Below are 26192 nucleotides of genomic sequence, written 5' to 3' on the forward strand. Positions count from 1 at the left end.
CATTTAAATTGGAATAGAATGAGCGTGTCGCGTGTAGAAATCACGCCAGACGGGAGAATCTAGGGCCGTGCTGCCGATTACTGTCGGCTGGCCAATTGCTGTGCCTTTGGTTTGTTTACGGGCATAATTAACTTCACACACATGTGAGACATCTTATTATCTTATTATAAGACATCATCATCATCGTATAAGACACATCTTATTCGAAACAAACCAGACGCACGGCAATTGATCGCCCCGCAGTAATTAGCTCCACTACCCTATAACATGGCCGGCGTTGAAAGAACTGGCAAACAGCGAGCAAAAAATTCTGGTGTTGCAAAGGAGTAGTAGAAAACGAGGATGTTGTACTAAATTTTATCGATATAGTGGAACAAAACTTTAAAAATAAAATTAACAGCAAGACTGCGAAAAAGTCTTGCAAACATTTCTACAGGATTGACTCGACGATGGAAGATAAAATAATTTGTATCGTTTTAATGTTCAATTATTTGATCTGCATTTATATGAATTAAATTTTAGAAGTATGTACCTGGTTAGCTGAACTTTAATCTGAATCGAATTATCTTATATGAACTTGAAACTCCACTTAGTCCTTGCGTGTACAACTAAATGTCCACGATATTGCAAGATTAGTTATTTGATATATTTTATATAAACTTTTGTCAGAAAACCTTAGTCGACATAAAACTGTACAAAGAATAGAAAAATAGAAATAGAATGAAAGAAAAATCATACTCAATGGTGGGAGACAGGTGAACTTCTATTACATGAACCGCCTAATTACGTTTGAACCGATTGATCTGTCGACAGGCTGATATAAGGATAAGTCTGCTGTGACGTAGAAAGGTTAGCTCGCTATTACTCACGTTAGAAACCAACGATATCTCCGAGATATCGTTTTGAAACTGGCTAGGAAGTGCTGAGACGAAGGAGCTAATTTCTCGAGGTTTCGGGGAGTGAGACGAAGGAGGTGCACCAGGGGGCAAGGTTGAGCCCCGGTGGCTTCTCGAAACGCGGAAAGAATGCTAGAGGACCCTCGGGACCCTGTCGGATTATATTGACTTGTGAGCAGGATGAATAAGCAGCCGTTCGAAGTGTATCGGGGCCGGGAGATGACGATGCTTTACGATCGAAGATAACGCGGCGAAGACTATACGCCAATTTCAGGCCGCGTTCCCCTCGGAGGGATTAATCGGCCCTCGTTTAAACCTTCGCCGCTGCCTCGTGCTTCTTCCATTTTTTAAATCCTCTCACGGCATCATCCTCTCTCGGCACTGCGAGAGGTGGTTCCGCCACGCACACACACACGCCCTTCGTGCCCCTCTTCCCTCTGCCTCGCTCTTTTTCGCTCTTTCTCTCTTTTTCCCTGCCTCCCGTTCCGTTGCACCGCTGTATGGGTAACTACTCTAATTATCGAGATCTCACGTAAAACGAGTATGTAAACATAAATCGACAATCTTGTCGAGTCGAGCCCTGGCGGTGGCGATCGCTTAACTGAGAGCCGCCGAACGAATTTTTCTTCCGGTAACGCGGTGTGTCCTTGACGTCTTATTACGCCGATTAAAAGCCGCGGCCCTCGCCGAGCCCAGCAACCCCTCCTCCTCATCCCCTGCCCGGCAACCACCCGGGCCCACCCTGTTTCTCTCGGCCCCTCTTTCTGCTCTCTTTCGCGGCCGGGATCATTCTTCCGCCGCTTATCAACGACCCTCCTCATGCTCCGTAGACTTTCGCTGAAGGCGGTCGCTCCGCTCTGGAAATTCCACCGCAGATCCTTCTTCGTAATATCTTGTTGCCACCCCGTCCACCCTCTGTTGTGGAAACGACCCTCCCCCTTCGGCCTCGCCTATCCGCGAGACCCGATTAACTGATTTGCTTAATGCCGCTATAGTTCGATAGAGAGTTGCAATACGGCCTAGGGGGCTCGTTGCTTGGAACGTCGAGACTCGGGAATTAACAACGCGGATTTTGCGAATTATTCAGCGACTCTGGCCAAGTTGGATTATTGTTAAATTTTCATGTTGATGCTTTATTCACCGGAAGCCTATTAACAGATGTTTCGATGATTGAGTTCTGTTCGATGGATGCTGGATAATTTTGCCTTAAGTAATTTTATATGGACAATATGATAGTCGAATTATATATAAATATAGTTGTATAAATCATATGAATTATATGGACAAATATAAGTTCGCGACTGCTGATGTTCGATTTGGAAAGAACTATTAGAAAGTTACCGACGTTACTGAGTATTAATTTTGTTTTAAACAATAATTTTCGATGGAATTATTCTACCATGTCAATTCCAATAGTGTTGCAAGATGATAAGAAGACTATTAAAAACTATTTATCGATAAAGTATTAATAGCAGACAAATTATTTTTTAATTTGACTCGCGACAATTTATCCGCATGGTAAATCAATGATTCTGGTTGAGAAACATACTTGCTCGAATATCTTAAACACCATTATGCACAGAAAATCATTGTAAAGATCTTCGTCGTTCACCAAGGAATCCAGCTGCGCAAACAGAATCGTCAGCACTCGATTTGTTTAAACATCGGAGAGAACAGCGTCCTTTTCGTTTCTTCGTCTGTTTATACAACGTACAGGTATTATCTTCTCGCAGGTTCTCCGGCGATAATCGTTTCGCGCGAACTCGATTCTTTCGGGGAACAATTTCCCTCGCCCGCGGATCGGGACAAGTTTCTGACACGCAGTCGGACAGTTACGCACACGCACCGTATCCACGGAAACACAGAAAAATCGGTTCTCCGCGAAGGAAACGCGTCCTCGGACCGCGTCCGCGAGATGTTCTAAAATTATCCTCATTCGCCACGTCTCGCCGTCTTAACTACACCGTTTCACTGGGAAGCACGAGCGTTATTACGGTCTCGTCCGTCGGGGAATGGTTTTAATAAGCTGCTCGAAGAAAAACTCTGTGCGAGCGCTCCTTGTTCTACGGCACTCCCGGTATCTCCAATTTTCATGTTCTCAGCCCTTTGTTTGATTTAAGCGCGCGCGTTTAACGACGCCGAGGCCGGCGTTCGCGCGCTTATGCAAATATGGGCATACCATACGGAAAGTTGATAAATATAGAGTTGTGACTGGTCTTTTCCAAGGCGTTAACAACTCTATTCATCTGATTATTTCTACAACTTCTGTACGATGGGGACGGATCATTTCTAAAATGTCATTCTTTTTTTACTGAGCTTATGAAAACACTTTTGAGGTTTGTTGTAGCTGCTGTACATTACGTTATATTACGTTACATTACGTTACATTACGTTACATTACGTTACATTACGTTACATTACGTTACATTACGTTACATTACGTTACATTACGTTACATTACGTTACATTACATTACATTACATTACATTATTTTACATTATATTACATTATATTACATTAAATAGCCATTACATTACATTACATACATTAAATAGCCATTACATTACATTATATTACATTATATTACATTATATTACATTAAATAGCCATTACATTACATTACATACATTAAATAGCCATTACATTGCATTACATTACATTACATACATCAAATAGCCATTACATTGCATTACATTACATTACATTGCATTACATTACATTACATTGTATTACATTACATTACATAGCCATTACATCACATCACATCACATCACATCACATCACATCACATCACATCACATCACATCACATCACATTACATCACATTACATCACATTACATCACATTATATCTCATTACATCACATTACATCTCATTACATCACATTACATCACATCACATTACATCTCATTACATCTCATTACATCACATCACATTACATTGGTCACTACAGACACGTAGAGCGTAAGAAGTAGTTAATATCGATGTACATTTTTCTCTCCCTTGAATCCTGCTTTTGGGGGATCTAAAATGTTATTTCTTTCATTTATGTTTGTCTGAATGCTTTACCAATTAACACTCAATCTACTGTTAATTACAGTAACGGTGGGGAAACGTCTATATAAGTTCAGTCTTGTTATTTTTACGACTCAATGCTGTAAACCAATAATAGTAGTATAACATACGTTCGCGAAGTTCTGAATCGTTTCCCGATATTTTCCAGAGTATTCAAGGCCATGCCATGCGTACGAATGTGTCCCATTCTTCGACGTCATTTACAAGCATTGGTTCCAAGGAGTACCGAGATCTCGATACGGATTATCCGATCATATCTTACACTGTCATCTTCCTCGAATGATCTACAACTACGGGAAAAGACGTGGCAATTTTCATTACATCTCGATTTCTGAATAACCGTCGAGAAGCACCCAATGGCCGACCACCGGTAGCCGTCGAGCTGTCGCCGCGTGTGTAATTATGCCAATAACGGCGCGGCTTTTTCGTAGAATTCTTGAGGAACGTGTATTTAGATGTAATGCCAGGGAACGATGCTGATCGACCCACTGAAACGCCCGCCGAAGGAATGAAGTTTGCTGGATGCGAAATAAGAACGAGGCCACGGGGCGGAGGGGAGTGACGGAGGGCAGATAGAGCACGGCATAGAGAAGATGGCCGGATGGGACGTGGGAGGAGTGGAGGCTCGAGGGAAACGGAATGGAGCGCGAACGCGAAAAAGGGCCCCGCGTAAATTGAAAGGGGGCACGGCTGTCTTGTTGTGTTTAAAAAGGCAATTTGCGGGCCTGAGATACGGCCTATATATTACGGCGCAACTGGTACGGGTGGTGGGAGATAGCTCGCTCGATAGCGCCCCTTTGCTCTCCGCCTGGCCCAGACGAAAGGGGACTTTCCGTGGGCCTTACCGTGGCCCCTTACACGCTCCGGCCTAGCGATGGCCTCAACTGACTCTGCAACCATTCCTGAATCCTGGAATCGTCCAAACCCTCCGACATCGCGAAATCTTCTGCCTCTCATCTTTTTCTTCGAAAAGACTGGACACTTCACGATTTCACATAACTGCAGTATAGAGTTTATGAGTATTAGAAGTGAGTATTAGTATTTAGAGTTTATTTATTTTGAGGCAAGTTTTTTCATCCCCTTAATATCTACAATTTTTTACGATTTTAATCTCTATTTTAAAGTTCACCACATGTGTTCTTATCATTTTAGCTCGGTGTAACGTCATTAGTTACATGTGGGCATATTACGTCTGTTTAGTTGATAATTACTAAATTCTGTGTTACATATAAATAATAATGATACTTGATACACATGACTCTATTTCTTCCGACCTTGAAGATTTCCATTCCTCCCCGATTTTCATTCTCTTTTTGAACATCGACACAAAACAAATTTAGCGGTTTAAAAAATTGTTCAAACTACAGTGAATTGTTCGAAAGAAAATTAGTAACCGATAAGAAAAACATATAAAATAAATTCTGTCCACAAATTTCTTTGGACGTGTCCTGCTCTATCCTCGTCGATCCCAGTTCCGTTCGAACTTTACCGAGCCGACCTAAAAAAATGGAACATTCGCGAAAAACCGCTGCCGAAGAACCTCGAAGAATTAATCAGGGCGCCGCCGTTAACTCATCACGCTCGAAGAATTAATCAAAGCGTAACACACCGGCCGTGGCACGGGGAACGCGGTAATTTACGTGAACAGCAAGGGGTGCAGGGGATCGTTGCGCGTCCGCCCTGCCCAATTTCCAGGGTCCCTAAAAATTGTCGACCTCCCAAGAACTTCTAAGCCTCGGCGAAACCACCCAGCCCCGGTCCATCAATCATCCCAATCAGGCCCCGCCAAATTGGTGCAATATTTGGGCGAAATTGCTCGAAAGCTCGCGGCCGACGGACTCTGCGGTGTCCATCGCTACTCGTACCCCTTTCGGCGTGCGCCCTGCTCCCCCTCGGGCTGCAGGGAGGGGCCCCGTTATCCCCACCGCGTGCATCCGGCAAATGCATTTCTTGTGTAGCACGCTGCTCGTTTGCGGACGATACGATTTACTCCCGGTATATAGTCGTATTCAAATATCTTCTTGCTGCGAGCCGGGGCCCTTTGCGTTCTCCTTTCTTTCGCGTTCTCTCGGTTTTCTTCTTCCCCCACTCACCGGGATAAGAGGAGCCCTCGGGTCTCCCCGTCTCCTTTCTTTCACCTTTATCCGTCTCCCTTTCTTCCTTCCTTCCTTCCTTCCTTCCTCGTTTGCGGGCTCCCCAGTCCACGGTCTTTCACTTTTACGCACTCCCGTCGCATACTTACGCGTAATCCGCATTACCGGGCTCCAGTTCCAGCCACGGCCACCTAATTTTACGGAGCATCAAGTGATTGTGAGCATAGTGCACCACCTATCTGGCCGTAACTCTTGATGGAACATTGCTGTGATTGGTGAGATACTTCTGTGAGAAACTGTTGGAGCAATTCCTTCATTGGAATTTTAGTTCTTTCTTTCTGTGAATCTGTGGCGCAAACATTGAAACGATGCTTGTCGTTCAATTTTGTTACAACTATGTGTCTACCGGCAGTATTACATTTAACAATATTTAAATCCGTTCAATTTTTGGAGTAATTGAATATTAAAAAATAATCTGTATTTCCTTAACACGTTCCGTGCCACGTGTACCATCGATGGTACACGCTTGCATGTTTACTTAGTGAACTGAACAAATTGTTTACAAGAAATTTAGAACCGAAGAATCAATTTCCACCGCAAGAATGGGCGTTGATAAGTTTTTGTTACGTTGTTATGTGTACGAGAATTAATAATTGCACGTACTACATCAAGTTTTAGTAAAATATCAAAGTGTGAAGATTCGAGTAAAAAAAGCTCGGCACGGAACGTGTTAATATTCTGATACGTTGGTATGAACTGAATATAAAATGTACTGCTCCATAATAATAACTAGAAAATAATGAATAACTAAACTTCTCACGTCTGGCAACATTTACAAAATTCTACAACAATCTCACAATTACTTTTAGATAATTAAAATCAACAAAGTCTCCGGGACTTGTCCGCGAATAAATCTCCGCTTTCTCCGAGTCTTCAACCCTTCGAGTGATTACCCGCGACAGTCACGTGCAACAATAACATTTATTCAAAATTTTACCGTGTCCAAATCAAATATTTCGTACGACATTTTATTTTATCTACTCCTTTTCTTTCCGTTAAATAAAAAAAGCTGCTTAGCAAATCATTTAATAGCAGAAAAGACGATAGACAATTTTTGGACCAGATTATTTAATTTCGCAGATCACTTAAGAAGTTCGATAAAGAAAAATTCCAAAAAATTCCTCCGTCCTGCCGTAACAAGTTCCCGGTAGATCCATCGATCCCGCTGTTTTACCGACGCGTAGCTGAGTAGTTTCCGAGTTCCGTCGAGGATGTCGCTCCGTGGCCGTGCGCGCAGCCACGCCGGCGATGCAGGACATTCGAAATCATTATCGTTAACGATCCCCGAAAAAGCGGCGAGTCCTGCGGATTCCACGGTCCCGATTCCGCGCCGGTGCTCGCGTATCGTCTACGCAAGAAAAATAGACCGAGCAGGCATCTTAATGCGAGCGCGAAGAATTTCTTTGGCCGCCGCGGCCCACGAGTGCCCCGTCCGCGGGCCAGCCGTAAGGCCCGTACAAGCTCATTTGCACAGAATGTGTGACAATCGTAATAAATCGCCGCCCGATATCGATCTCCTCGGAGCGTTACTTACTAGCGCGATCTAGGAATCTCGGCGTTCCACGCCGGACTCCTCTGCCTCCACGGCGCCATAAATTCCGCGCAGGGCTCCAATTAACTTTATCGCAATCTGAACAAATTATACAGAACGCTGCCGATGCTAAATCCGCCGATGCTGTCGGGAACGGCCCCGCAGATAACGCCGGCAGAAAAACGAGGACGCCGAAATGACAACGGATAACGTTTATTTTCCGCGAGCCACCCCCGCAATTCGTTCCCGACGCCGCCCGAACATCGTCGTCCTTTTGTCTCGCCCGTAATTTCCAGCCTCGACGCTTCAACATTTTCAAGCCGAAACCTTGGCTCTCCCGTCGCCTGCTAACCTCCCTTTCGAGGAGCGTTTCGTTCCCCTGTAAACGCGATTCTCTTTTGATTGCGCGGAGTATTAAAAATGAACGCTCCGGGGAGGAGCAACCCCCGGGAGGAATTACGCGGCCTCCGAGGTCGAAATTCAACGCCGAGGCTGCCGAACGAAAGGGTCGTGGCTTATTCCGGGCATCGTTTTCCGGCCGCGTTCATTAAAATATCTTTATCGGAAACGATGCCGCGGAAGCTGCCGGTATTAGCGATGTTCCAGGCACAATGGGCAGAGATACGCCATTGTTAACACTTTATCGTCCGGTCGTGGTTGAGGCTGCCACTCAGTAAGGACTGGCTTAGTCGCGCGCACATTTGCTCCCAGTACCGGCTAAATTTTCGCTATTCATTGTGTTGTGCTTATTCCTTTAAAAATAATAATAAATAATAATATAATTATTATAATTATAATTCATAAGGATATGGGGAGATCAGCATACAGGAGGTCAGCTACTAACAAAACAGTAAAGAAGCGAAAACCGTCGGTAGCTAAAAGTCGATTAATAGGCTATCGGTCGATAAGCATTGGCAATCGAAAAGCCGATTAATAGGCTAGCGGTCGATAAAGTGTTAACCAACCGGCCGATCTCGACTGTTAATTTTAGCGCCGAGACTGCGTGCTCTGAAGAGTCTTAGTGCCGTTGATTCCAATTTCATCGTGGAGAATGCGACCTTGAGACAAATTTCTTCTTCACCGCGATATTTGCTCGTTCGGAGCTGATCGCGTTTTTCTCTGGTACAGTGATGTCTCTCTAATTGACGTTCAGATTGTCCATAAAAATGGACAATTTTGGAAGAGGAGATACGATTGTTCGAGCCTTGTGGCTCGATTTTTATGGTTATCGATTGTCAATAATTATAAAAACGAGCTACAAGTATCGTATAATCGTATCTCCTCTTCCCAAATTGTCCATTTTTATGCACACAATCTGAGCGTCAATTAGGGAGGTATTACTATATTTCCTTGTTTCGTCAATGGTGACAGTAGTTATGGTGATCGAATTAAGGAATACCATTATATAGGAGTACAAAAATATAACAAAATTAAATGCATTCCGTTTATCCACTTAGAAGTTGCAGGGAATGCCAACGAATTAAAATAACAATAAGAATTTTTACGACACAAGAATCGCAATTCTTTTTTATCTTTATTGTGCAGCTTCGTATACACTTCTCGCACACAAATATTCAAGAAAATGGATTAACGTTTGAATGGAATAATTAACGAAAGATTGTCATTTTTTAATGTATCTGTCAAAGAATTTAAGATATTGAAAATCGGGTTCTGCAGACGCATTCCTTGTTGAAGAAACATGCAACTTTGCTCTCTATCTTCTTTTTTCTGTATCCGGTATTTGTAACAATGTTTTTTTATTTCTTCCTTGTACAATTCAATAATTGTAACCTGCTCTTTGTCGTTCTTCATTTTTCAGCCGAAAGAAGATAGAAACGTGCATCAACAGTACTAATATACACGTAAAAAAGCGTAAAGAATTCGAAGAACAAAATAGATTTGGACAATGAACATTTGCGGAAGGGAAAAAAGCATTTTCCATAAGGGGACAGAATTTTTTCCGCACTCTATAGAGAATTACCATAGCAGAATTAACACTAGATTTGCGGAGCACAAACAAAACCAGTTGTTTTGTATTAGTTCATAAAAGTAACAATAAGACATTCATTCTGATTTTTAACAAGTATTATTGTAACATTTTTCGCAAGTAACATATAAATCGCATAAGTAACTCATAAATGTATCTTTACAATATGAACAATCGTAAATCAAAAAATGAATGACCCGTCATTTCGACAGGTTCCGTAAATCTAGTGTTAAATAGCTGAACATCATAGGGATAAAAAGAAACTCATAAATGTATCTTTACAATATGAACAATCGTAAATCAAAAAATCAATGACCCGTCATTTCGACGGGTTCCGTAAATCTAGTGTTAAATAGCTGAACACCATAGCGATAAAAAAAATTCATAAATGAATCTTTACAATATGAACAATCGTAAAACAAACAATTAATGACCCGTCATTTCGACGGTTTTCGTAAATCTAGTGTTAAATAGCTGAACACCATAGCGATAAAAAAACTCATAAGTGTATCTTTACAATATGAACAATCGTAAATCAAAAAATTAATGACCCGTCATTTCGACGGGTTCCGTAAATCTAGTGTTAAATAGCTGAACACCATAGCGATAAAAAAAATTCATAAATGAATCTTTACAATATGAGCAATCGTAAAACAAACAATTAATGACCCGTCATTTCGACGGTTTCCGTAAATCTAGTGTTAAATACCTGAACACCATAGCGATAAAAAGAAACTCATAAATGAATCTTTACAATATGAACAATCGTAAAACAAACAATTAATGACCCGTCATTTCGACGGATTCCGTAAATCTGTTATTAAATAGCTAAACACCACAGAGATAAAAATTGTCTACTATATAGAATGATCAGGTCGCCGACGTTCGTCTAAATATTTGAGTCGACATAGACTACGTTACAAGCCCCGAACGCGTTATTAATTGCGACAGACTGCCGTAGTCTGCGGAAGGGCGCGAGACAGGGTAGTTTCGACCGGCTGCGTTCGTGTTTGTCCCGGGACCGCGGAAATTAGTACACAGGGATATGCGGTGGGTTGTCTCGCGCGGCCCCGTCCTCGCAAACTCCTCATTACGCCGCCGTGGCGCGGTTAACAATGAACAGGCTCGAACGGCTCGCAATCGAAAATGAAGCCTCGTGATACACGCCAAACGCAGGGAAACGGATCCCCGTCTTATATCGGTGCCGCGCAGGTGACGCTAAGCGGAGGATAGACGGCGCGCGCCGGATGTTGACAAGCAAACAGACGCGATACACATAAATTAGCGATTAACCAGCTCGTTGTTCCCGCGGTCGAAACGCGCCGCGCCGAGCCGAACTTCCGGGACGCTAGCGCGCCGGCGACATAATAAGATTAATAGGACGAAAGTTCGAACGAATGCCGGGGCCCCGCGCCTGTTTGTCCTATTAATCATACCTGTCGGCGCGGACTCGTTCCCCGGGCCATTACGTTAACATTCCGTACCGCGCCGAGAGCCCAAAGTCTGTTTGCCGTGAGGACGTCCGACGGAATTCCCTGGACAAACGACCGCTAAATGAGCGGAAGTGCTGCGAAGACGGGACCGGCCTGGCAGACGTTCCACGTCTTCCGGGTGGCTTCGCCAGTCGGTTCGAACGCTCGATGTTTTTATCGAACGAGAATCGGGACGACTGTTACAGCTTCTTAACGAGAACGCGCTAGCAGATCAAGTTCCGAGTGGGATCCGCTTGCGACGAAAAGAGAAAATTGCCTGTGTTAATTGCGAGAAGCATAAATTAATGTCTCTTCGCGTTTGATAAATTGTGATAATGTTGTGTTGGTTGAATTATTCATTTCTGTCACGAATGCATAAAATCCACAGTTGAAATATAAGGCAGCTTGGAAATTATTGGCATAGGGACGTCGTATTGCGGTTACGTTACGGAGAGTAACATTGTATTCGAAACGGGGCCCATTTAATTATGGCCGATGTATTCGTGGATTAAAGGAAGATGGAATTGTTAATTTAAACGGGAACGATGGTGTTTCGCGTTTGAACGATATTTTGAGCCACTGTCGCTTCGCTTAGATTCGCCACTTCCCTTTTAGATTCGTCGATGTTATCATTTTCGAAATTAATGTCTTCGAACACTGGAAAATCTGAAGTCGATGTCCACGTTTCTTCTTGTACAAGCAGCAACCGTGCTGAAGTATGAAGTTCTCCCTTTCGGTTCTTAAGAAGGGAAAAGAAGATTTACTCATTATGCGGGGTATCTTTGAACAAAAGATAAAGTGTACATCTGCAGAGAACAATAAGCGGGAAGTCCAAGAGAAATTTATCTCCGTGATGCTCCTTGTTCTCAGAAGTATAAGACTCGGCCGGGTCTGATCACTGCATACCATTTCTACTTATTACACGCATAAACTTGCAGCAGAGTTTTAACGCAGGCTGGTCGGAACATAAAGTATTCTAAAAAGCTATTCGCTTAGAGACACCGTGTATATATAGCTTCTAGTGCATCGCAGATCTATCAAAAACATGTCAGAGGGAATTCCCTAAAGAAACCACCGCTTAATGAGCGGATGTGTCTCGAAGGCGACGGAGATGGTCCGAGCGACGTCGTCATTCTCTGGGTTGTTTCGTAAATGATGGCGAGTGAGAATGACGAAGACACCGAGAATAGCTGTGAAACGTTAATAAATACTCAATAATATATAATAATTAATATTAATAAATACTCTCCACTCTCTGATGTGTTTCACGGGTTAAGTGCCAAAAATCCACCCATTAAGACCCTATAACGTCCAAATAATTTGATTAATTATACTGAAACTAGAAAGTTCAAATTCATCGTACTTGATAATATTTTAACTGTTTTATATGATAAACATTCTAATAAAATTCAGTTTGCTCGAATATACAGGGTGGGACACGGGAACCAAGTGATTTTGGAAGGGGCATTACTCTCTCGTTATAGAAAGGAGGGGCGTACGCTAGGTGGTGCATTCCTTGGCTCATAGCATTTCACTGTCAGTTGCCATCATGGCGCCGAGGAGGCTAGAACATCGGACGTTAGCGTACGATTGTTTTGTTGAAAATAACGGTGACCGCAGTTCGACGCGCGTTTCGTAGATTTAATGTTCCCTTGCGAGATACAATCTTGTATCAAATGGTCAAAATGGTCATCGCGTGATTCAATTTTCCGAACGTGAATAATATTGAAATACTATGTACTCACAAAGATCTTTTTAGCAACAAATTTCGTCTACAGCAAAATCTAAACATTTTATAATTATTCCGAAACCACTCGGTCCCGGTGCCTCGACCTGTATTAAAATACAATTGAATATTGGAGATAAAAATTGGAGATTGAAAAATCAGGCAGTCAACGGGTTAAACGTCCGAGTATCGCGGCGGAAGCAGTATTGGCATAAATAACGGGTAGGATAGGGAATGCGGTCTCTGAATAAAAGTAATATCGAGCGTGAAATGTAACGATTCCGCGAAAGTTCTTACAGTCTGGGCTCTATCGATATTAGAATTGCCTAGATCCCGGCGGAATAACAAATCTTGCTCCGCCCGTCGATGTATGTTCCTCGTATCGAATTGCTCTATCTCCTTAGAGCAGGGGAGCTCTAGAATTCTCTTTGGCATGTATATCACGTAAGGGATACGGTAGGACGATCTTCCTGTGCAAGCAGGGTATCCTCAAAGGTCAATCAATTTCTTTCAGACCACGTGTCCGTGGATGCCTGGCGGGGCTGTTTATTTATTAAATATTTGCTCTCCCGTTAAGCAAGAGCCTAGCTTTTCGCCGTGGAAAGAGAGCCAGACAGAGAGAGAGAGAGAGAGGGGGTGGTGGTGGGGTGAAAGAGAGTCAGACAGGGAGCCGCAAAGGTGGAAGTTCACCTGCAGGACCCGCTCGGTTCACCGGGGACGCGGACGGCCCTCTCCCGATTTCCGAAAATCAATGTTTGCTCGCCGAGGTAAATGAGACTTCCTCTGCCTTACCGTATGCTTCCGAGAGTCGCGTCGCGGAATGTTGACCTAACGGTCGGCTGAACAAGAAAAGCAACCCTTCCAATTTCTGTATTCCTGCGTCACTCCGCGAGTTTCTGGGCCAAGCCGGGGGTCTGCCGGCTGTTAACAACCGGCAAACTCTGATATTTGAACTCTCGACGGAAGTGTACTCTATTTAAAGGAGTAATCGTTTGCCCATTATCTTTTCGCCCAACTATTATGAACCCTTAACTGCTGTGCTACGGTCGCCGGCTCCGGGCGCCGGTCTTTCAACTAATAATCGCCGAGACAAAAATTTCATTGTGATTGCGCTGCTTACTTTAACGAGCGGGTTTAAGTTCCTTTTGTTAGGACGCTGAGAATTCTATTTAGCGCAGAAGGTAATCGTTGAAACATTGCCGTTCAAGGAGACTAATTAGCGTACCCAGAACGCATACCAATTACAGGGATGATCGGAGTGCATTGCGAATAAAATCGTAATACGGTTATTTGTTTTAATATGCGTTCGGGTTGCTTCCTTTCAAAGCTCTGAGAACGTTACTGCAAGAAACTGAGAATGCGTGCCAATTAAGGGGATGATCGTACTGTGCTCAAAGTCAATTTTCCTGTAAACAGTGGCTTATTTCGAAGTGTGCCCTAATGCTTGCTAATTGACCTAGGGCGGTGGAGCCGGTTACTGTGTGGTGACGAATTGCTGGGCGTTTGGTTATATAACCATTACATAATCTTCACTTTATATTTATCGAATATGGCATATTCTATTTACTGTGTTTATTTCGTTATTTTGTTTATTTTTTAATTTTTTAATATGTCTGCTTCGATAAATACGAAGTTGATTATTTTCTAAAACAAACGAAAGACACAGCAATTGGTCACCCCGCAGTAACCGGCTCCACTACCCTACCATAAATGCTCGTTCTCCCAAGAAAATCCCGGAGCAACCGGCATTTTCTTGCCAATCTCCCTCGGCAGAGTAGAATTTTAATTTTTCTGGGAACGACCCTCCGTCGTCGCGGCGTTTCAGCGTCACCCCCGGGAGTCCCCCGATCCCCTAAAAATCGTCGAACCACCTGGTTTCGCTGCAGAGGATGTAAATCCCCTATCCACGATGGAGTAACGTTTGATCAGCGACGTAGGTAGGACCATGTCGTTGGCAAAAGTTACCAGCAAATCCTCCCCCGGTCTCGTCTCCCTGTTTCGGTGTCCCGGCACGTTTACGTAGCGCGCAAAAACGCGGCAGAGCGTCGCCGGTGCGTTGAACTCTCGGGGCAGAGAGAGTTCTGCCAGTCTCTCTCTCCTGGGGCCGTTTCAGTATTTGACTGTTCGGGCAGGAGGGCCGAGGAGGCGGAGGAGGCGGCGCGAGGGGGCCTCGGCTCGGGACCACCCCCCGGTCCCCCCCTGTGTCCCGGCGCTCCCCGCCATTGCACCGCATCTCCGTCGGTTGCGGGACGGGACCCGGCGTCGCGTCGAACCTCTCGGTTCCACGGCAGCTCTCGTCCCTCGCTGTTGCGCTCCCGGCTGCACTTCGACTCCTGTCGAGACGACAGAACGCCATAAGCAACCAATTTAAATGTAAATTGAAAACCACCGCGGCATACAAATTGTTCGACTCGCCGTCAAAAAATACTGCGAGCAAAGATCAAACGGAAGACAAGACGCGAGAGGGTAGCGTCCGCCCGCTCGAGCCCGCTCGAGCCCGCTCGCTCGAGCGTGCGAGCGAGCGAGCGAGCGAGCGCGAGGGCCCCCGATCCCGGCGAGATAGAACGAGAAAACTCGTCCCCCGGATCGTTCTCTCCGGCGCTCGACCCCCCTCTCTCCGCCGATAAATTCTTCTTTAAATATTTGCCTTCGCGCTCGCTTGCCTCGATCCGTTCGCGACCACGACCGGCGAGAACCTTCCTCGCGAGGAGGTTCCGGTTAACGTGTGGCCCGAGCCCTCTTCCGCACCCAGGACCTCCGCCGCGGGATTTTTCTGAGCCTGCGACACCCGTGACTCAGAATTTCCTTGATGATGGATCGGGGCCCCGGCGTTGATCTCCTCGCTGCTCACCCCTTTCCGCCTAGGGTGCGTTCGCGTTAGATACCGTGGAAATACAGTCTATTGTTTTAGAACGCGGAATAGTTTGCTATCGGAGATCCAAGCTGAACACGGGCTTCTGACGTTTAAGGATAATGTAATATTGATATAGGAACCTCATTGACCTATTCAGCTCAGCCATGGTCCTTCGTTGAATTATGCATTCGAAGCGATTTTAGACGCGGGCCCGGTGTAAGGATCGACCGAGACTTAACATCAGGGTTAAATATAGGACCATCGTTAACCTTAATTTCTTTTGACGATGGGTTAATCGGTTTTGTAGAGTCTTCGTAGATTTAGAAGCTTTTATACGGTCTTCGCGTTTACAAATTGTTTGTTCTTCGGTAGCGTTGTTAGAATGGCTTTTTTCTCCTTTGTTAGCGAAATTTAGTTGCTAATTACTAGACTGCGGAGCTTTATAAGAATGTGTATTATCTCAATTGCAAAAAGTTTGTTTCAGTTCTCAATTTGTCCAATGGACTGGAAATAGTTTAACCGTTTTCTTAGTATTCTTCTATTCTTTCGTAAGTGCATAAAATCCGCAGTCAACTAATTAAGTCAATCAATCCACTGTGTATAATCCAATGTGTAAAGTATCGTGTCTTCGCTTTGCTCGCAGCTGTCTCTGATTAAAATCCGTAGAGAATAAGTGAAACTTATTTCTATTTAGATATAATTTTATTCGACAGATATGTGTACCTAATAAGTCAGAATAATTTATTTATGCTACTAAAATGTTATGTAATACTGAAAACTTCTCACGGTGTGATCGACGGCGGACCTACTTAAAACTAGTTTTGCCTCGACAAATTCGTTAATACCACTTCATAATATGTTATCTTCGGTGGAACAATAATTCTGGTTAACGACGCGATTGTAAATCACAACGAATCAATGAACATTTTGTAATCGACAAGGCGACATTATTTTTTGCACGATTTCGCGCATCTGATTTCCCAGACATTTATTCGGTAAAACTACCATTGGAAAGTCATTGAGGAAATCTCGAACATGAAACTAGTATGATGCGTTTCAACGAGTTCCATATTCCGCGTTCGTTCCGAAAAAAAGCCATCTAAATTTTTCAGCGCGCTGGCCGCCGACCATTTTACCGGAATCAAAAATTCGTTGCCAATATTTTCGCTTGCTAATTACCACGCAGCGGCGAAAAAAACACTGTAACAACGTTTAATTAATTTTATAATGATATGAATATATGATGCAACGCGCGATATGAAAAGTGCAGTAGAATTCCATTCTCTGGATGCAATGAGAATTAATCCTCACCGTTCCCCAGTGTGTGTTCTACAGTAATGTTAACTGAAAGCAACGTAATGAGGCACAATTATTATAGAAAAACTCGCGCCGGGAAAAAGTTTTAGACAAATTTTAACGTGCAGCGAGACGAACCCATCCTTAGCCTCTCACATTCTAATTTTTGAAGTTCCACAAACGTTTCGCTGCGTAGAACAAAAGCCTAAAAATAGGCCAATTTTGAAGCTTCCTGAAGAATACAAATACATGATTTTTTCCAGAAAATAATGGGAAGGTTAAAAATAAACACAAACCCTGAAATATTGTCGTCTGTAATATTCGCTAATGGTTCAATACCTTTTTGAAAGGTGATTTATTATTAGAGAGAGAGAGAGAGAGAGAGAGAGAGAGAGAGAGAGAGAGAGAGAGAATAATCATTGTAAAAGTTATAAAATACTTCATACTAGAGTATGAAGAATATACTTTCTATTATTTACAATAATTATTCAATAATTATATTACTATTATTTACAATAATTATTCAATAATTAAATTACTATTATTTACAATAATTATTTATTAGTTACTCAACAATCGCCAATCAATGCACCGACATTACGTTTGTTAAAGGGAGCAATTTTTAAGCGTTTATTATTTGATATTATTGATATTTTAAGGCGTAATATTATTTGATATTAAAATATTTAAAAATATACGCCATACTTGGTGCAATACATCATAACGATCGAGACTGTCAGCTTGGAAATTAATTGTAAGGATCGATCTATACAGATCGAATCCGAGTTGATGTAAAGTTGATGCTCTCATGTAATGGCTCTCATCTTATGGTTTTTTGGATATGCTTGATACCAATCCACGATGACCTTGCCTGCTGAATTTTTAAATGACTATTTTTTTTAGAGATCATCATCAGGAGAAGAACGTATTGAAATACACTAACTTTTGATGAGTTAACGTATTTCAATATGTTCTATTCAATAACTGTACTTTACGGTTATTTTCAGTAACTTTCCCGTCGCTCCCCGTATAAATAATTACGTATCTCTTTAGAAGACATGGAACCATACTTTCGCTCATATTTTGACCACCCTCCTTTTCAGTTCAGCAAATATCCTCTCTGTCTCTTTTCATTCATTCCGAAACGAGTTCCAACTTTTTATGCTGATCCCGTGGAGCCGTTTCGCCGCTGAAAGATCAAAAACCGGGACTGGCCGATAAGAGAAGCCAAAGTTAAAGATAAGAAGCATCGAGAGAATCGAAACTCAGAACGCTCGAGCGCCGCGAATCTCGGCCATAGGACACAGATCCGCGCAGACGATCCTGGAAGAACTGTCACAGCTCGGCAACCGAAACCGGATCAGTCCTCGTTCCTCCGCGGAGAATTTCCATCGACTCGGAACCGGCCTGCTCATTGCGAGGAATTAATTTCCCATTCGGGAGCGGTCGTGGGGTGAGACGCGTACAGGGCCGGGTGGGAGAGGGGCAGGGTCGACTTACCATAATTTTGGTAGCACCGGATCGTTCCCTTGACTGGCTGTTGAATATTCCCTCGCTTATTAGAAAGGGTTTCTGTAATCGACGCCAGACACGAGCGGGAGAGAGCGTATAGCCCGTTGCGCGCCGCTGTAGCCGCCAGTCAAATGGATTCCAATTAAAGTAATAACGAATCCGGCGTACCGTTTCGTCGCAAATAATCGTGCGTGGATCGAGCCGCGTCGCGCGACGTGTCCCTCCATCGACCGATCATTTCCTCTCTCTGACCCCCCACCCTCTCCTTCACAGAGAGAGAGAGAGAGAAAGAGAGAGAGAGAGAGAGAGAGAGAGAGAGGGAGAGAGAGAGAGTACTGAAACGTTTCCTTCAGCCGAAAAAAGGGGAACGGGCCACGAATCGGTCGACGTCGAATTTAAATCGGTCGAATTAACGAAACGACGAGGCGACTGTCGTTCTCGACGCGACGATAAATTTCTAGGAAGAACAGGTCGAACCGCTCGGAGACAAGGTGTCCTGGCTACCCCCTCCCCCGAAACTCCGCCGAAAACTTTTCCAGCATTCGCGGCATCATTGGGGCGAGGGGTACCCTCTTTCTCTTTCTCTCTCTCGCTCTCTCTCGCTCTCTCTCCGCTATCAGGAACTCGGCCATCGGGGAATTCGCGGGGGCTGATTTCCGATTGGCGCGCAGGCAGGGGTAGGCAACGCGCGCCCTCGGTAATTCAAAATTAGAATGGCACTCCGGCGGTCCGGCCGCGTAAATTTAAATACCCGAAACGCCACGGCACTGCCGATAGGAGAGTGCTTGTTAGCGCACCGGCGGCCATCAACATAATTAACCCCCCTAAGTGGAGACGCCTGTGTATCATTATTAGTACATGCGCAGCGGATGTTATGGGGTTCGAGTGTGCTTACGAGGATTTAGGGCCGCGTCAGGTGTACTGATTTCGCCGCGTTAATGCGAAATATCCAATTAAACGGTAATGGAGCCTTTATCGCATCCGGTGACGCCGGGCCCACGGAATTTTGCGGCGAACGGGCCAACCCCTTGCGCCGCGTCGGCCACGCCTTGCTAAGGCGACGCTGTTCCCATCGATTTCCGATGTTCGATCACCGTTTTAGAAGCCATTGCGACTACACGCTCTCTGTATACTGTTGCGCGATAGCGAGTCTATGTATAATTCGATTGCGGAGAGTCGAGAAAATTCTGAGATTCGAGGACAGAGATGGCAGAATAACTCTGGTCGAAACTGCGGGTTCGTAATTATTGAAGACTTCTTGAAGGCTCGAAGACGATATTTTAGCTGCGATGTTGGCTATTTATGTGACACGATTCTTTTGTCGCACTTGAAAATCAATTTTTGTTATAATCTGTTTAGTTCATCGAGATTCGTTCGGATATACAAGACGCAAGAGGGTTGCTGAAGTAATTATTGTAATAAGTTTTTTTGGTTTTATTATGGAACAAGCTGTTCTGATTTGGCGTAACCACTAAGGGATGATGAATTTCCCTTCGTTTAGGGTCGTTCTAGATCAAAAGCTCATTGAAATCGCAACTAATCTTAAATGTATAATAATACCTCGATTATCTGAACTGATCAGAGATCATGAGCATTCGAATAATACGATAATTATGTACTTATTAATTTGTACGCGATAAATAATGTTTTGTGTGATCTCTCTAGTAGTGGTTAAAAAGATCATCGACATAACCTCCTCTCTCCCTCAACAGTTCCAAGATACCGAAAGCCTAAAAATAACTGGTAGCATCCCCTAACTCTTCACTGATTTATACGATAAATAATAATATTGATGCAATATATACAATAAATATTATACAATAAATAAAAAATGGTCCCACCAGGAATGGTTAATACGTTCAATGCTAAAATTCCATTTTATTGCAATATATTCGAACAAACTGAATTTCCCTACGACGTTTTCGATGCAAAAAACCATCTGTTTTGAAGAATTTTATTTTTCTTGTCTCAGTTTAATTAATCAAATCACTTAAATTGTGCAGTAAAGTAAATTCTCCCTAATTGATGCTCAACTAGGAAACAAAAATGGACAATTTGGAAAGAGAAGGCACGCCTTGAGGAAGAAGAGGTGTAGCCTCGCGGTTCTTTTTTATATAGTCGTTGAATCGATTTATTATTTTTTTTTTTAAATGTCGATTTGACAATCGACAATTATTGACTATAAAAACGAGCCGCAAGGCTCGAATAATCGTATCCCCTCTTCCCAAATGGTCCACCTTTATTTCCAAGTCGAGCGTCAATTACGGAGACTTCACTGTGATTCTTGCAGTCGATCTTTGGCACTCAACCCTTTCCACTTCCCCGACTAATCCAGAATATCCCCGCCCATAATGACCGAAGCATACCATAATCGCATCTCGCAACGAAACTGTAACACCTTTTCCTCCGTTACCTTGCAGTTCGCAACGGCTACTCCTGCGTACCTGTTGCTCTCTCGGAAGGCCTCGACATTCGATTGAACACAGCTGCCAGGGCGGTCCGGTACGGGGTAAATGGCGTGGAAGTGTGGGCCGCACCCTCTCGCAGCCCCCACACAAATCACACGGTGTACAAGGCGGACGCGGTGTTGGTCACGCTGCCCCTCGGCGTGCTGAAGGCTTCCGCCCCGCCGTCCGCGGTCGCCTTCAACCCGCCGCTTCCGGACTGGAAGTCTCAGGCTATTCAGAGGCTCGGCTTCGGCAATTTAAATAAGGTAAGGCCCTTCGGTAGGCCCCCGGGGTCGCCATTGGCGGGAGCTACGAGTGAAAGAGAAAGAATGAAAGAGCGAGAGAGAAAGAGAGAGAGAGAGAGAGAGAGAGAGAGAGAGAGAGAGAGAGAGAGTGAGGGAACCGATCGTCTCCGCGGCGTTGAGTCGCGCGGGCCCCAGGGCCCCGCTGATTTATGCGCCCGGCGAAAACGACGATCGAACTTGTCGACCGGCTCCGAATGAGATATATTGTGATCCGGCGGTCTCTTTCGTCGCGAGCAGCGGCCGGTGACGTGGCTCGTGTCGCTTCTTACGCCGGGGACACGTTCCTTTTACGGCCTCCCCCAGCGACCGCTCCGGGGACCGACTACTTTTACAACCGCTCCACCGGCCGTACTTTCGTATGCGAAATTAAAGGTTCATCGCGCCGGGGAAATGGGCTACGGCTGTCAGGATTTTTCGCCCGATAGCCGCTGAAACGGAATAAATTGAGGGTAATTTGGATGAATCGGGGGACCGGCGACCGCTCTCGGACCTGTCCTCCGCGACGCGACTGCTCGCTTGCGTAGTTATTCGTTGCCTCTCAAACCCGCGGACTTTCTCGGACTGGTCCATTTTTGCGTTATTTTAGAAGCCGCCGTTTAACCCTTTCAGTGCCGATATATCGTTGTTGGCTACGCTTGAGTAAATGCTGGTTTCTTAATATTCTTAATAAATAACAGTTTTTCTTATCTCTTGTTCCATTATGAATTTTCTGATTGTCAGATTTTACCAAATTTTTGTAGTTTCTTTCCGTCATTTTTTGTTTCTTTCTCGTCAAACAGGGTTGGTAGATTTCGTTCAGGTAAGCTATCGGAGGCTAATTGCAACGTTTTCAAAGTTGTTTTTATTCTAAATAAAAATCAAGATTTCCAGTGTTATTAGACATATGATTTTTGGATCTTGAAAGGTTAAATTGAGATAATTAGCTCCAATGGAGTACCATAAGTAGAAATTGAGGATCTTCTCAACATTTATATTGAAAAGCCACGGTCGAGAGACAAATAGGAACTGAGTGCTTAGGAAAGTGCGAAGCTCTAATTTTAAGAAAAATATAGAATTTCAAGCAAACCTATGATCAAAATAGAAATAGAAACAGAAAGCTTATTACAGTATTCAGTTTGTCGGAATTAATGCCAGCTTAGAATACTGGATGCCCGCGGATACTTTGAACAGAAGTATGTATGTGCCGACAACAGGAATTGTTTTCTCTGAATTGAGCTTTTTATCGACTGCAAAGCAAACATGCATTATTGTTTATATATATATATCACGAAATGGGACAAACGTGTTTACGACGGAGCGATGAAACATTTTCGAGCTTTTCCGTCGACAAAGAGTATATTCTTGATATTTCGCTCGGGCGATTGTCGTTCGTGTACTTAACAATAATAATGTCTAGATCAACAATGCGATGCAGCTGCGCGTTTACGTGAGCAATTCTTAAACTCGAGGATTTGGAGCATCTGCCGGGGATGCAATATTTTCTCCAAACAGATCCTCGAGTATCCAATCGGGGCTTTCTAAAGAAGATAAACGTACTCTTCCATTTTCGTCGTTCTCCTTTACAATCATATTTCCGCGTGTTGCGAGATCCCGGTCCCCCGGTAATAGCGAAATCAGAAAGTTTCTCCTTGGACGCTCGATCATTTGGATCCTAACTCACCGAACGTGTCGCTTCTGAAGAGCCTTATAATGCAAAATCAAGATGACGTTCTCTTAGTATCTTTTCTACTTTAACGACCGAAAATTTGCGCTGCCTCTGGGAATTTCTGAAACCAAAATTCATCAGTCTATCAACTTTAAAATTTATGGCTTCATTCGTCGACCAGCGAAGAGTATAGGAAAATAATTTTAGACAGTAGCACACTTATGAAATTAATACCAATGAATATACCTGCCCCATTCAATAGCAGCAATTAATGAACGGGATAAAATGCACTTTTTAGAAAAATTAGAAATAAAGCAGGTAAACCTAGAAGAATCTCATTGGCACTGTGCATTCTTATAGTAAAAGAAATTGATCTTCCGAATGGTTCAAACTATTGGGTTGACAACTAAGTAATTGCCGATTTCAGTTATAGATGTCTCTCACTCCCATTTTTATGATATCCGTAAATGTTATATTATAAAATTATTATTATTATTATTATTATTATTATTATTATGTTATTTTTTATTATCCGTGAATGTTAGCAACTGGACAAATTGAATGCAGCGGTCAAGGAAAAGCGACCAGAATTGGTCGATCGTAAAGGTGTCATTTTCCAGCAGGACAATGCTAGGCCGCACACGTCTTTGTCCACTCGGCAAAAATTGATGGATATCGGTTGGGAATCGATGTTACACCCACCACAGAGCCCTGATCTCGCGCCATCGGATTACCACTTATTTCGATCCCTGGACAACTCCCTTCGTGGTAAAACTTTTAACGACGATGACGCTGTAAAATCTCACTTAACTCAGTTTTTGGCCGAAAAGGATCAGACTTTCTACGAGCGTGGAATTTTCAAGTTGTCAGAGAGATGGCAAAAGGTCATCGAACAAAATGGAAAATACATTACAGATTAAACTTCATTCCAAGTAAAAAAAAATTTTTTATTTCATTGAACAAATCGGCAATTACTTAGTTGCCAACTCAATAGAATTAGATAGGTCGTTTAGCTTTTTCATTATCTCGTCCTATAATAAAAGTGTCCCATTCGTGGCGGTGTTCTGCTACATAGTTGCGCCTAGAACAGAATTGTGCATTTATCTAAGCTAAAATAAACCCAAGTTTTGAAGTCGTCAAAGTAGGAACGATCGATCGCGAAGTTCTCCGGCGTGGAAACACAGAGATCCCTGTCCCGCGTCGAATCGCAGGCTCCACGGAGAGCAGCCATTAGCTTTGTGCTCCGAGATTCAGGGGATGGAAGGTGTAACGCTGCTAAATCCGTCACGTCAGGTGGTGCTCTGCTTCGAGCGGATCTTCTGGGACCCGACCGCCAATTTGTTCGGCCACGTGGGCAGCACGACCGCGTCGCGGGGCGAGCTTTTCCTCTTCTGGAACTTGTACAAGGCGCCGGTGTTGTTGGCCCTGGTAGCCGGCGAAGCAGCCTGCGTGATGGAGAACGTCAGCGACGATGTGATCGTCGGACGTTGTATCGCCGTTCTGAAAGTAAGAATCACATCTTTTTTTTTCGAAACTTCAAGATCACGCCTGGGCAACTGAACTGCGGTTTTGAAACATTAAGAGTTGACTTTTTACCTGAACCTAGATTACGTCTGCTTTACAAATCAAGGTGGTTAGTACCTACGCTACTGTGTTATTATAAATTTGATTAAAGATTTCACCTTTGACGGTCGTATAATGTCTATAAACACCAAGAAATATTTAACATTTGTACATTTGTTGAAAGGAAACAGCACGAGTTAAAATCAGTGTAAAATTGATTTCGCGGTGACGCTTATGTTTGTTCGCCACAAGTGCTTTTCAGTTGCTTTTTATTAATGTTTGGATCTTTGCATTGAATTGTACAATGTTTTCACTTGTTACAATGTGTCAGGACAAGGCACGTGGAAGGAAATGCAGGGAGATATCTTGAAGAAACTGACTACAATATTACCACGAACAGTAAAAGTTGTTGTTGCTCAAAGAGGCGGACATATATGAACGCAATATTTAATCATTCTCATTAATTTATTATGAAATTTTTCGATCTACAATCCCTATCGCACACTATCAACATTTTAATAGGATTCATAAATGTTCATTGTATGTGAATTTGCACGGTAGTGAATTTTCTAGTTGGATTCTGTAGGTTACAGTAAATTCTCCCTAATTGATCCTCAGCTTGTACTCGGCTTGCCGAGTTAACAACTATAAAAACCGTTACCGTTTGTCAACAACTATAAAAACGAGCCGCAAGGCTCGTATAATCGTACGTCCCCTTTCCAAATTGTCCATTTTTGTTTCCAAGCTGAGTGTCAATTAGGAAGAATGTACTGTATATGGCTCGACCAGATTCTAAGCATAATTCTTAATTAATAGAGAGCATGAATATCTTTGAAAAGTATTTCATTTTCACAAAGGACTTCATCTATATGGAAGTGAATTAATGAAGTACAAAACATTGAGGGAGTTAGATGAATGTAACCCTTTGCATATCTTATTCTAGTAGTTGCAAGCGTATTACTTGCTTATGTAGATTACAAAAGATAGCTGTAAATCATGAATTCTAGTAATTATGTAATTTTTTGGTGTACTATCTATATATAGCTCTACGATGAAACTGTTCTTACAAATTGGATTCAACTTCTATTTTCTTGTATTAGATTGGTGCATATGAAATGATTCTTATTAAGTGTAAATGTTTGTCTCCCTCCTCACGTTGTTATTTATGACGTAATCTCTTTTACAGTCTCATTGTGTATTGCCATCATCATATTTTGTCGAAAGAATTTTTTTCATAATTTTGTATCTTCATCATTTATTTCCAAGTTTGCATATGAATTCTGCAAATAGAAAACAAATACAAACGACCATAACTTCTTTAAAAATGGCATTTATACATTAAAACCTCGTTGGGAAAAAGTGTATCGAAGCAAATAGGTCATATTTTGATTAAACAAACAGTTTTTTGTTAAATATGAACGTTCGTATTTAAAATTCATTTAAAAATCCGACATTTCGCGTGCACCGATCCAATATTTCACCTACACACTGTCCTCCTGAATGCATAAAGTCTGCGGTATGCATAAAAGACAGCTCCGAATTACCCAGTATAATGAACTGAAATGACAAATGTCTGATGTTTATCAGGTGAAACAGATACCTGAAACCACTGTTCATTTCAGCACAGTAGTGGAACGACCGGTGTTAGCGATCGATCGGTTGGCCAGGCATGATCCAGAGCCCACATTCTATGAAATACGGGTGGTTCTGATCGGTTTTTGATCTTGCAG

General features: G+C 43.1%; 1 protein-coding gene across 2 annotated transcripts in view; it reads left to right on the forward strand.

Moving 5' to 3' along the window:
- Su(var)3-3 (lysine-specific histone demethylase Su(var)3-3) overlaps positions 1-26192 on the forward strand; it is a 181471-nt gene that overhangs the window by 151934 nt on the left and 3345 nt on the right. Inside the window, exons 12-14 of one of the 2 annotated variants that reach the window (XM_033470139.2) lie at positions 20923-21215; positions 24193-24405; positions 24794-26174. In XM_033470139.2, coding sequence (XP_033326030.1) covers positions 20923-21215; positions 24193-24405; positions 24794-24832 — 545 coding nt within the window. In that variant the 3' untranslated portion in view covers positions 24833-26174. Of the gene's footprint in view, positions 1-20922; positions 21216-24192; positions 24406-24793; positions 26175-26192 lie in introns of those variants that run through there. The other variant, XM_033470137.2, reaches the window with a different exon arrangement.

Source organism: Megalopta genalis, chromosome 10, assembly GCF_051020955.1.
Source record: "Megalopta genalis isolate 19385.01 chromosome 10, iyMegGena1_principal, whole genome shotgun sequence".
NCBI lineage: Eukaryota > Metazoa > Arthropoda > Insecta > Hymenoptera > Halictidae > Megalopta > Megalopta genalis.